This window comes from Telopea speciosissima, chromosome 2 (genome assembly GCF_018873765.1).
Source record: "Telopea speciosissima isolate NSW1024214 ecotype Mountain lineage chromosome 2, Tspe_v1, whole genome shotgun sequence".
In the NCBI taxonomy this organism is placed as follows: domain Eukaryota; kingdom Viridiplantae; phylum Streptophyta; class Magnoliopsida; order Proteales; family Proteaceae; genus Telopea; species Telopea speciosissima.
Window position 1 is genome coordinate 64,853,366 of NC_057917.1, and position 11,761 is coordinate 64,865,126.

The window sequence follows — 11,761 nt, forward strand, 5'->3', positions numbered from 1 at the left end:
AATTTTCAAACCCCAAGGGTTAAATGGGCAAAGAATAACACTTCAGATAAGTCGTACTGAGCTCAACGCTCTTAGGCTATGTTTGGATGTCAAGAAAAAAACATCAAAATAATTTGAATTCGAGGAGAAAGATAGACAAATAATGATTTTTGTCTCTTTATTTTTTAAATTTTGTCTATAATTTATTTTAAAATTTTATTGGCATCCAAACATAGCCTTAGGGCCTCCCTATAAAATAAAAAAAAAAAAGGATGCTTGGTCATGTGACTCCTATGCCCAGACTTAGAAACGTGAGAAATTACTGCATATCTCTCTTGAAATAAATAATACCATCATATTGATGCATGGTTGGAAAACCAGGTTTTCTCAGCCGACTCGTCTTTTAGAAAAACAGGTGTCAAACCTGATCAAGATGAGCCAAGTTTTTTTTTATTTTTTAATATAATAAATAGATATAAATTAATATATATATATATAATTTATGAGAAAACTAAAAAAAAAAAATTCAAGGAATCACATATCAATGCATTTTGAGTTTCCCCGATTTTCTACCGTTTCAGGCAGATTCTAGGGTTAATCGACTCCTATCCAATCTGAATCGGGAATTGGTAGTCACTGATTCCGGATTTTAAACCGTGCCTGTGCCAAACCATGTTATAATAAATCGATCCGAATAGGGACAAAATCCCATAAGCCAGGATCTCCATAGGGCGTTCAAGAACACAATCAAATAAATAATAGAAAATAGGGATAGAACCACCAACCTTGTTTCGCATCCATAGTGATGATGATTGCAGCGGAAAATAAAGAACAAAGATCTAGGTGCTTCCCCTCTATTCCTAAAGTAACTGGCCTGATGAGAATACTGTATGCGCAGGGACGACGAACACTGAATATCTCCCTCTCTTTCAAGAATGCACTCCTCAGTAGTAATTGAGAATAATAAGTTGTGATGGGTAGAGGGGGGACCTAGCTCTTCTTACATAGTAATTCCTATAGGGTCTGACTCATCACAGTCCCAATAGGAATCTATCTGGCCCACACTAAGCCAGTCCACATTAGACTTCTAATATAACTTAATGACCCCACTTTATTAGACCAAAACTCTAATTAGCCTGATTTAGGGATTTAATTATGTCTACATAGAGTTTTATTAGAACTAAAATTCTAACAAACCAACCCAACCCAACCTGGTTAGGAATTTGGGACGGAAGTACCAAAGTGGAAGAACAGAGAGACGGGGGAAACAACAAGGAGGGAACGAAATGAAGGATAGGAACTAGCCTCCACTGTTGTCTGAGCAGAGGGAGAGTTTATCAACAGCCTTCACTGGGTCGCCGAAGTACAGAGAGAGAGAGCGAGAGAGAGAGGAAATGTCCAGGCGACGATTGCTAGTGTTGCTTAAGCCCGGAAACGTCTATCGACCCAGTTGTTCGGACGGTGTCTCACGCGTTAGAAATCCTCAAGTATTATCATTCTTTCACCCTAATCGCTGATTCGGCTTCCAATGTGTTAAATGTCTTGTGTGTTTCGTTTTTTATTTTAAGATAGATTGGAGTTCTTTCTTAATCGGTCCTTCTCCAGATGATTAGTGTTTTATTCTCGATGAACTGTACTGGGAGATATTTTCAGAACATGGAAACATCAAATAGTAAGGGAACTGATAACGAATAATGGACGAACGAGTGACAATCCACACTCCCTTCTCCAACCTGTTTGCGTTGACTGTCATAAGCGGAAGAGTTTTTACTAATCTTAACTCATGAATGAACGATTCAATTGGATGTGCTTACCGTTGAGCAATTCCAAATAATGTGTACTTACTTTATGTATTGATTCTCTTAAATGTTGATGTAAAAGAGGAGGGCTTGCCACCTCAGAATGAGCCAAAAGAAAGATCTTCCAGAAGAATCAAATCCATTGAAACTGCGAAGAGGGAGACCTAGAAAAGAAAAAGTTCTTGGAAGAATCAACTCAATGTAGAAGCCATGAGGGAGACTAGAAAGAAGAAGGCAATAGAAGAATCAGGCGACATAAACAGAAGTACCCAGTTTGTTCCAGCACTTGCTGTTAAAATTCCAGGAGATTTAGATCAGTTTCTTGCTAGTAGTGGGGTTGGCATGCATACTATTGAACAGGCTATCCTAAAAAGATGTGATACAGATTCTGTATTTGTGACAGGACCCCAAGAATGCTTCAGCCAGCAATTGTCAGCTTCTAAATAGCTGCCAAAACAACCCTGCAGAAGAAAAGAACAAGAGACAAAGCTAGGTTGAGGAGTGATTCTGATGGTGTTTGCCAATCTTTGTCTAACCACAACGAGGATAAAGAACCTTCTGTTGTGGTTTTGCAAACAAACAATAGCTCTAGGAAGTATCTTGCAGCATCAAGTCAAAATGTGCCAAATGATGGGTCCTTGGAAGTTACTACTACTTGTCTTCCAAAAGATATTGCCTTGCCTAGGCTTGTGTTATGTTTGGCCCACATGGCAAAGTGTTGGGAAGTTCCTTCTGTGAGTACAATCAAAGTTCTATATTCCTCTTGTTATAAGGAGGCTACTGATCCTTATTTTGTGACACTGGAGCCGGTCTTAAGGTGCTCAAAGTTGAAGTTTGGGGACGCAGAGAGTATTTATCTAACAATGGAATGGTCATCATAATTCTCACGTGATTTAATTCTAGCTGGATGCCATGATGGAACAGTTGCTTTGTGGAAATTCTCTGCAAGACATTCATCTGAAGATACAAGGTCTTTGCTTTGCTTTAGCGCAGATTCTGTCCCTCTAAGAGCACTTGCTCGGGCGCCCAATGGAATTGACCCAGAGAGTGCAAATGTTAAAGTCACCGCTCGACATGAAGGGCTAAAATTTTGGGACATTTGTGATCCATGCCATCCTCTATGGGACCTGAGTTATGTACGAAGTGTTGTATGCAGCCGGGATTGGCTGCCAGATCCAAAATCTGTCATTTATCCTAGATGATGGGACAACAAGGATTCACAGTTTGTTAAGAGCTGGGTATGATGTTTCGGTGACCGGAAAACCTTCTGTTGGGACACAACAGCAGGGATTGCACGGTTATTAATCTTCATCATTTTCAATATGGAGTGTTCAAGTGTCACCATTAGCAGGGTTGGTTGCATATTGCGGTGCAGATGGTAACGTTCTTCATTTTCAGGTTACTGCTTTTAGAGAAGGATCCTTTATGCAACCAGGCCCCTCATTTTTTGTGTGGATCACTTACCGAGGAGAACTTGGCTCTTAGTCCATTGCCACACTTTCCCTTCCCTATGAAGATATCCCTGAATGAGTATGGTGATACCCCAAGATCTATTCGGGGGTTCGTGTCCTTGGCAAATCAAAATCCAGCCTTGGGTTATGTGGCTAATTTTAGTGTAGGATTTGAATTTGAGAACGCACTGGCTGGCCCAAGTAGTAGAGCCATGGAACTAAATCTTGGTCGAAACTGACCGAAATCTCTGAGTTGTCTAGGTTTAGGGCCTGGCCGAAACAAAGCCCCGTGTTGAATCAAGTAGCAGAGCCATGGAACTAAATCTTGATCGAAATCTCCAACTTGTTTCGACGAAGCCCAGTGTTGAAACCTCGAAACAAGATCCTGCACGTCTCGGTTTCGGGCCTGACAGAACCAGGTCCGAAACCGAGATCTTGATTCTTGAGCAGAGCAGCAAAGCGAAAAACTAGCAACAAGAAAGAACCTGATCCAAACCAATAATCCATAGCTGAAGAAGAGCTGGAGAATTTTCCAAGGACCTAGCCATGCATAGAATTAAATTGAAGTATTTCCTCCCAAGGACGTAGCCATGCATAGAATGAGATGGGATATGAACAAGGGTAACGAAAGATGGCTTTGTTGGAGGAGCTGCTGGCATTGTACGGTGCCAACAGATTGATGGTTCTTGTGTTACAAAGAGAAAAGAAATCAAGAAGTAAAATGGTGTCACGCGGCTTATCTAGCATATGCCTCTAATCCGTTATACAGCTGTAAATAATTTTTTCCATTTTTACGGAGAATGAAGCAGGTTATTTATTTTTCGCAATGAGGAAATAGAAACAAGAAAATATTGAATGTTATCTTTAAGTATCATGCATCCATAAATACATTTCCAGTAGGTGGTGGATCCTTGTAGCTGCATCCTAATATTTAGCAGTGAGCTGTGAGCCAGACCCATTTAGCTTGAATCTTGTTTGAGAAAAAAATTTGGTGATGGATATTGGCTTTTAAATTTTACGTGATATTTTCATGTCTGTTTGTTTTAATATTTTTTTGCTTCTAGAAATTAGTTATTGACATCTAGATGAATCTATTTTTTCCCTGGAGAACAGCAATGGATAAAGCTCATCATTTGTGTAAATTATGGAATTAATTTGAAACTTCAGATTTAGATTAGCTGTTTTTATTTTTTTTCTCAAGAAAATGACGTACGTGATTGTAGATTCTATGTCATTCTCCATAAAGTAAGTAGATATAAATTGTTGGCTTCTAAATTTATTTTATTCATGGAACTGAGGATTGTTCTTCTACTTGTGATGTGCCCCCAACCTTCTGGAAAATCTTTTCAATATCCCACAATCTTTTTTCTACTATATTATCCTACTATTTGAGTCAATAGTATTTTGATTTGTAATTATATCTCTGTTGAGGACATTGCAGATTTTAGGTTACTTGGAGAACAGGTGTAACGTTCACATGGATGCAGTCAAATTTTGTCAAGATATTTTGCGGCGAAAGTCGGTTGGGAGCCTATTTTGCGGAGTGATCTAGTGCAACCTATCCGCAATGTGGATCTGGTTGTCACTATTGGTGGTGATGGCACTCTTTTGCAGGCAAGTCATTTCATGGATGAATCGGTTCTAGTTCTAGGAGTGAACTCTGACCTCACACAAGTCAATGAGGTTAGTGTGTTCCCTGTTAAGTCAGGAACTCCAGTTTATGGTAAGGCTGCAAACTATTAATCTTTTTAATTTGGGATTTTCCTTCAGGTGTTGGATGACATCCTCGAGGGTCACAGGGTTCCTTGTAAATTACAAGGATATCGATACGTGTAAACAGTCAATTGCTGTCAACCTATGCTCTCAATGATGTTCTTATTGCACATCCATGTCCAGCCACAGTTTCTTGGTTCTCATTTAGGTAAAAAGGCTACCAGAAGATCAATATTCCTCCCACGGAGGTGGCATTTGGTGATTGATTGTCTGTTATAATCTGGAACTCTGTTCTGTTTTCAGAATCAAAGGTGATGGCCGGTTATGCTACCTTCTTGTGAACTGTCTATCAAGTGGGCTCAGAGTCTGCACTGCTGCTGGGTCTACAGCTGCAATGCTCTCAGGAGGAGGATTTACAATGCCCATTTCAAGTCAGGAACTCCAGTTTATGGTAAGGGAACCCATTTCACCAGGAGCAGCAAGTCTAAGATGCATGGGTTTATTAAATCTGGTCAATCCATGGATACAAACTGGTACAGTAAAGAAGGTATGATATATGTGGATGGTTCTCATCTATCTCATTCTATTCAACATGGAGATATCATTGAAATATCTTCGAAGGCTCCAATCTTAAAAATTTTCTTGCCCTCTCACCTGATATCAAAATAAGTTTTTTTTTTTTTTTTAATTGATATCAAAGTAAGCTAATTTATGTCCGGTTGTCCAGCCTTATTTTTTTAAAGATATAGTAAAATCATGAGCAGTTTAGAAAGGAAATTGTAAATGTACAGTTGAAATTTTGATCTACTGGCATATATACAAGGGTTGACTTTATTTTATCGTCCATGGTTACAATCACATCCAAGTCTGATCCAGCTTTTAGCAAAACCCGGATGGGGTTGCAGAAGCCTAGGAAAGGGGCAAGGGTACATTTGCATGATATTGATGAGGGATAAAGAACTCTACCGGGAGTGTGGCCTATGCCAGCACTCTCATCTGTATATATCTCTCCTCTCCATATGAAAAGATACTTATGCCCCTTTGTTTTGAGGAGGAGAGAGATAGACACATGGGAGTGCTGGTGTTGGCCACACTTCCGGATAGAAAACTACTTCCCGATAAGGGAAATGTTCTCTGGGGACAACACAGTGGAGGAAGAAATGACTGCCCCGCCCCCCATAAATGGTGGAAATCCCACCCCAAAAGATGCCACAGTCCGTGGTCTCATTAGCTGCTGCACACGCATGACCCTTGTGCTCCCCACGTCTATTGAGACTTTTCCACGAAGACTGTCCCCTTGTACTTTTTAGTATAAAGACCTCTACCTTAGTTGATAATATTAACATGGGCAAGAATGTTAATTACTAATCCCCTCGCAGGGGGGGTTGTGTGGTGTGGTGTGTGTTTGGTTGCAATCCAATTAAATGCCTTTCTTCTGACTACTAAGGTCAAGTTTGGTTAGAAGTGCAATTAAAATAGGCAAAAGGCTATGTCCAGGATTGATATGTACACAGCCGTCGGATGAGGTATGGAGAGAGGGTGTGTACTGTGTAATATGATTTCTATCTCCTAGTGGACGAATGGCAAAGGTGAGGTGAGAAGGGTAAATTTGAAAATTAATTCATTTTAGGGCACCACAGATGTAATTTATCCTTATATAAATAACTAAGTGGGTAAAATAGATATTTCAATTTTGGTTGTTAACTGTGCTTAACGTCAAGGGGGAGGTTGCCATTTTGACCAAGTTTGGCAAGTCCATGACATATTGAATACTTAGAGGGGGTGTCCGTGAAATTTGAATTTTTCTCCTCTTAGGTTTTCTGCCCGGTCAGGTTCGTAGGTTCCTCTCATAGGGAGGGCGGAAATGACGACCTCACCCCACCCAGGTAGTGTGTTCGGGCAGGGGGTGAGGTCATCATTTCCAGTCCCCTTTGAGAGGAACCTACGAACCTGACCGGGCAGGGAACCTGAGAGGAGTTAAGTCTGTGAAATTTACCCTAAATTAATTTACAAGGATGGTAGACGTAATAAATTCAAACTACAGGGGTGATAAACGTAATTTTCTCTAATAAATATCATTTCTGGAATAGGGGTATATTCTGATACTAAAGACTCGTACATAGAAGAACAATCTCCAAAGCCAAACCACACAATCACAACAACAAAAGAGAACAATCTCCAAAGCCAAACCACATAATCACAACAACAAAAGAGAATAATCTCCAAAGCCAAACCACATAATCACAACAACAAAAGAGGGTAAAGACCCACACTAATAGGCCACATGACTAGCTATCATAACCCATTACCAAATAGTGAATCAAAGTTGAGAAAGGAAACTCAACATGGCTGGACGTGGCTTGCACTTAGCCTCCAAGGGCTTAGCTTTAGGCAAGGTGAGTCTGGCGCCTTCGGTCATGTCGACCAGCTCTTCATCAACCCTTTCCCAGTCGAAGCACTGAATCAATGAACCCAATGTCAATCCAACCATACGCAAGGCCAGACCTTCCCCGGGGCAACTCCGCCTCCCTGATCCAAATGGCATCAACTTGTACCCATCCCTTACTCCTCCAATCCCCTCCATCCTCTCTGGCCTGAACTTTGTGGGTTCTTCCCATAACTTGGGATCCTTATGGATGGCCCATTGGTTCACTAATAGCATCGTGCCACGTGGGATGGTAAAACCTCCTACAATGCATTCTTCTGATGATTCATGGGGTACTAGCAATGGAACGGCAGGGTACAATCGAAGTGTCTCATTTATGATGCCGTGAAGATATGGGAGATTGGCAACATCTGATTCATTGAGGAGTCGGTCTTGTCCTACAATGGTATCGATCTCAGCTTGTGCCTTCTTGAGGACTTCTGGATGGTTCAACAATAGTGACATTGCCCATTCCATGGTCCCTGCTGTAGTATCTGTCCCAGCATTTAGCAAAACCTACACAGTGAGGAGAGGATTCATTAATCATTATGTCTACTTAACTAGATGGATTTTCATCCTCTCAAGGGCGGCGGTGCACTGCCCAGTGTACCATACTTCAGAATCCAACCATAAAAAACATGGGCAATGACATCTTTTTATCCTTTCAAGTGTTGGGTGGACGGTTGGATTCTTAAGTGTGGTGTACTGGGCAATTCACCATAGTTGAGAGGATAAATTTACTCACTTGATAGACTATTAATTAAGCCCCCAAGCCAACTTTTAAAATATAGGACCTGTTTGTTTGACAGGGAGGATGGAGTAGGAATGTTGTAGGACTGGGTCTCACAATATAGCGAGCTGGGGAACAAGGGTGAGGTTTTTACATTTCCCATCAATAATAACCAAAGTCCCATCAATTTGGTGGGACTTTGGATACGATAGGGGTGAGATTTTAAAGTGCTATATCAGCATACGAATTCGGATCCTCTGTTGCCACCTACCTGTGTGGCCAACATGCAGCCTCACACAGATAGGGGTGAGATGACCATCCTACCCAATGCCCGAGCACCCTTCTTGGGTGGGGTCCACACCCTGCCTGTGTGAGGCTGCACGCAGGCCTCACAGGCAGGCAACAGTAGAGGATCCAAATTGTCAGCAGACAAAACATTTAATGATGTTCCCTAGGCTTTTGTAAGTTCACCACCCCAGGTTAAACAAACATGGTTGGGATGGGATTTTCAAAACAAGATTTGTTCTAAAATATATATATATATATATGTATAGAGAGAGAGAGAGAGAGAGAGATGTATTACGTGCATAATGCCTAGGATGATTTCATCGGTGTAGTAATTTGGATCATTTTCTTGTAGTGACAACAGAACATCGATCAACGACTTCTCATCCTTGGATTGAGTTCTTGCCATCCGATGCTCTTCAATCAATTCCTGCATAATTTGATCCCTCTTTCTCTGCAACCTCAACAACTTCTTCTCCAAACCATTGAAGCCAACCCACCTCAACAATGGCAAGAAATCTACAACGTTTGAAGCCCCAGCAACATCAACCATTTCCTCCACAAGCTCTTGGAAATGTCTTGCCTTATCACTATAATACCTCTTTCTAGCAATCATCATCATGATGTTGTTGAGGGTTAGCTCAAAGAAGGTGGACTTCATTTCTACGGTCTTAGAAGAGTTTCCGGCGACGACGAGCCGCCGCAATAAAGAGTGTACTTCATTAGTACGTATTTTAGAGAACATCTGAAGACGAGTAGAGGAGAAGATCTGAAGAGTGGTGAGACGCCTGAGATTGCGCCAATGCTGGCCGTAGGAAGCGAGGGAGAGAACGGTGGAATCGAAACCCAAGTATTTCCCAAAGAGGAAGTTAGGGCGGTTGGCAAAGACGATGTCGTTGGTTGTGAAACATTCTTCAGCTACTGAAGGGGAAGAGACAAGGAGAACACGGCGTGAACCGAAATTAAGGAGTAAGATGGGGCCGTATTGGGCTGCGACACGGGCTAAGGTGTGGTGGAGTGGCTTCTTGAATAGATAGAGATGGCCGATAATGGGAAAGGAGAGAGGGCCGCTTGGTGGAAGGTTTTTTCTATCTGGGAAGAGTTGTTTGGAGAGGAGAAAGAAGGCTAGAAAGAAAGCCAGAAAGTAGTAGAATGCTACCATCTCCATTGTTGGAAATGAAACAATATTTCTTATTTGAACTTGAAAAGATGTAATAAGAATAAGGATTTATAGTGGATTTGCCTCCTGTCCTGGAGCTGGACCGTCCAGCAACACCTAATAAGATTAAAACGTGTAAAACACGTAAAACACGTAGCATGTTATTAATCTAACGATCAAAAGACATGGACAATAATCCACTTTCATCTCTCACACTCTCGTTCTTCCAAAACCCGACCCGAAAATTTTGAAATCCATTTTCAAATTTTAAACCCTATCGTTTCTGTTTTTACTCGACTCTTCCCCCTTTCTAAGTCTCCATCTTCCCCAGGGAACTCAGCTCAAACCCTAAGCAAACGGCAACCGGTGACGGCAAGGCTAACCATGTGAAATTAATTCTTCTCTCTCCATTTCCCATTATTCAATTCATTCTAAACCCAGTTTCTGCGTTTGGATCCTCTCTAATTCATCCATCTTTGATTTGCTGTGACTTCCAAAAATTTGATAATGTGAGAAATTCAACATGTTAAATTTCCAAAAAAAAAAAGAAGATTGAGATGATTGAGGTCGCAGAAACTTCCAATTTGTTTGTATCCATAGTTCAAGAACTCGCGAGATCTCGTCAAGTTTCTCGGTATTTTGAAAATCCGAGACGAGATGGGGGGTCGAGTCACAAAAGTACAATATCTCGCCGAGATCTCTCCGAGATCTCGAATCTCGGTCAAGATCTCGGTTTGACATAGAAAAATGCCCATCTAGGTCCTTTATATGAGTGCTAGATCTTGAGATCTTGCTGAAAATTCTTAGTATACAGACACCTATCTATGCCAGGAACCAAGACAGACAAGACAGACACTTATTTATGCCTAATATCATTTAAGTAAATGTTTTTGTATTTGTATTTCATTACTTAAGATATTATTCATAAATACCTCGATATTTGAATCCAATAAAAATAGTTAAAAAATCAAATTCCAAAAGAAAAAAAAGTCAACCCCCCAGTTCAAGAACAAAATTAAACTGGATTTTCGGTGGTAGGTGCAATTTTCAACTCTCTAATGCTAGGGTTTTCTCAAATCTAAAAATTCCATAAATCTTAATATGGTAAAACATTGTTAAAAATCAAAAGTGCGGTAAAATATTCATTTGTTTTGATGTCCAAAAATATATTTTCATTCAAAGCGATTTTGACAGCATTCGCGCACACCGAATTAAGTTTGACCGGTACATAACTATTTCAATATAAATCAGATTTTAGCAATCTTGGTCTTGTTGGTAAATAAGTGTGTCTGTCCTGGTTTCTAGCATAAGTAAGTGTTTATCCTGCTTTCCCACTAACTGAAACTCCTATTTGGACTTTGGTTTTGCAAAATCTGATAGTGTCATTGTGTTTAAATAGTCTAAAATAGGCTGAATACCAAGTTTCAGACCCAAACTAGGTTTAAAACCCACCGAGATGAGGCTTCGAGTCGAGAAAAAAAAAAGTGCACCAACTCGGTGAGATCTCGACTCGACTCGGTTTTTCAAGGGTCCGAGTTGGCACCGAAACCCAAGTTTTTGAACCTTGCTTGTATCATGCTAAATAGTTTCAAATATTTGTATCTGCAGTTCTGAGTGGATCCGATGATAGCGATGGCATGGGTTCGGGAGAGATTTTATGATAGATTTGATTATAGACTATCTTGAACCTGATTAGCCTCAGCGTCCTCAAGTCCCTTGAATAAGATGAGTAAATCCCCTCTACCAACAACAAAATTCCCCCCTTTAGGGTTTCAGAACGAAAACGAGAGAGAGAAGAAGAGGGGATTTCTGAACAAAAATGAGAGAGAGAGAAAATGAGAGAGAAGAAGAGGGGAGAGTCACATTACTTGGTTCACCGTTCGTCGTTCAAAATGGCAAGATGGAGCCAAATTCGCCTAGAATTTGAGCAAGTTCAAGAGCAGAAAATGGATCTGGATAGAAAGGGGAAGATGAAAGAGGTAAGAGGGTTTTGAGGTTTCGTTTCAGAAATTGAAAATATCGGATCGGATTTACTAAAATGGTCGGGTGTGAGAGCCAAATGGGATTAAAATGGAGTTATTAATTAAGACCGTTGGATGTACCTATGACCAGGTGGAGAGATCCGGACGCACCAGCTCCCGCCACTACAGGACAGGAGCCAATTATTGCACATGAAAATTGCACATTAAGTGATCGATGAAACAGAAACAGATCACAGCC

At 40.7% G+C, this 11,761-nt stretch overlaps 1 protein-coding gene and 1 pseudogene across 1 annotated transcript; one reads left to right on the forward strand and one right to left on the reverse strand.

Annotated features, from left to right (window-relative positions):
* The first annotated feature begins 1,373 nt into the window (after window positions 1-1,373).
* LOC122652655 lies at window positions 1,374-5,611 on the forward strand (annotated as a pseudogene).
* Window positions 2,257-9,560, reverse strand: LOC122652647 (cytochrome P450 81Q32-like). The gene is made up of 4 exons (XM_043846448.1): window positions 8,681-9,560; window positions 7,252-7,883; window positions 2,428-2,432; window positions 2,257-2,267 (listed from the first exon to the last, which is right to left on the reverse strand). Exons 1-2 carry the CDS (start codon window positions 9,548-9,550, stop codon window positions 7,263-7,265), a joined length of 1,491 nt encoding a protein of 496 aa, XP_043702383.1. The 5' UTR covers window positions 9,551-9,560; the 3' UTR covers window positions 2,257-2,267; window positions 2,428-2,432; window positions 7,252-7,262.
* Between the last annotated feature and the right edge of the window lie 2,201 nt (window positions 9,561-11,761).

What these genes read in the sequence shown, in the direction of transcription:
- LOC122652647 (XM_043846448.1), bottom strand. Translation starts at nt 9,550, where the DNA reads ATGGAGATGGTAGCATTCTACTACTTTCTGGCTTTCTTTCTAGCCTTC. An exon ending in TCATCCTAGGCATTATGCAC is followed by an intron (nt 7,884 to 8,680) that starts GTAATACATCTC and finishes CTCACTGTGTAG; the next exon opens with GTTTTGCTAAATGCTGGGAC.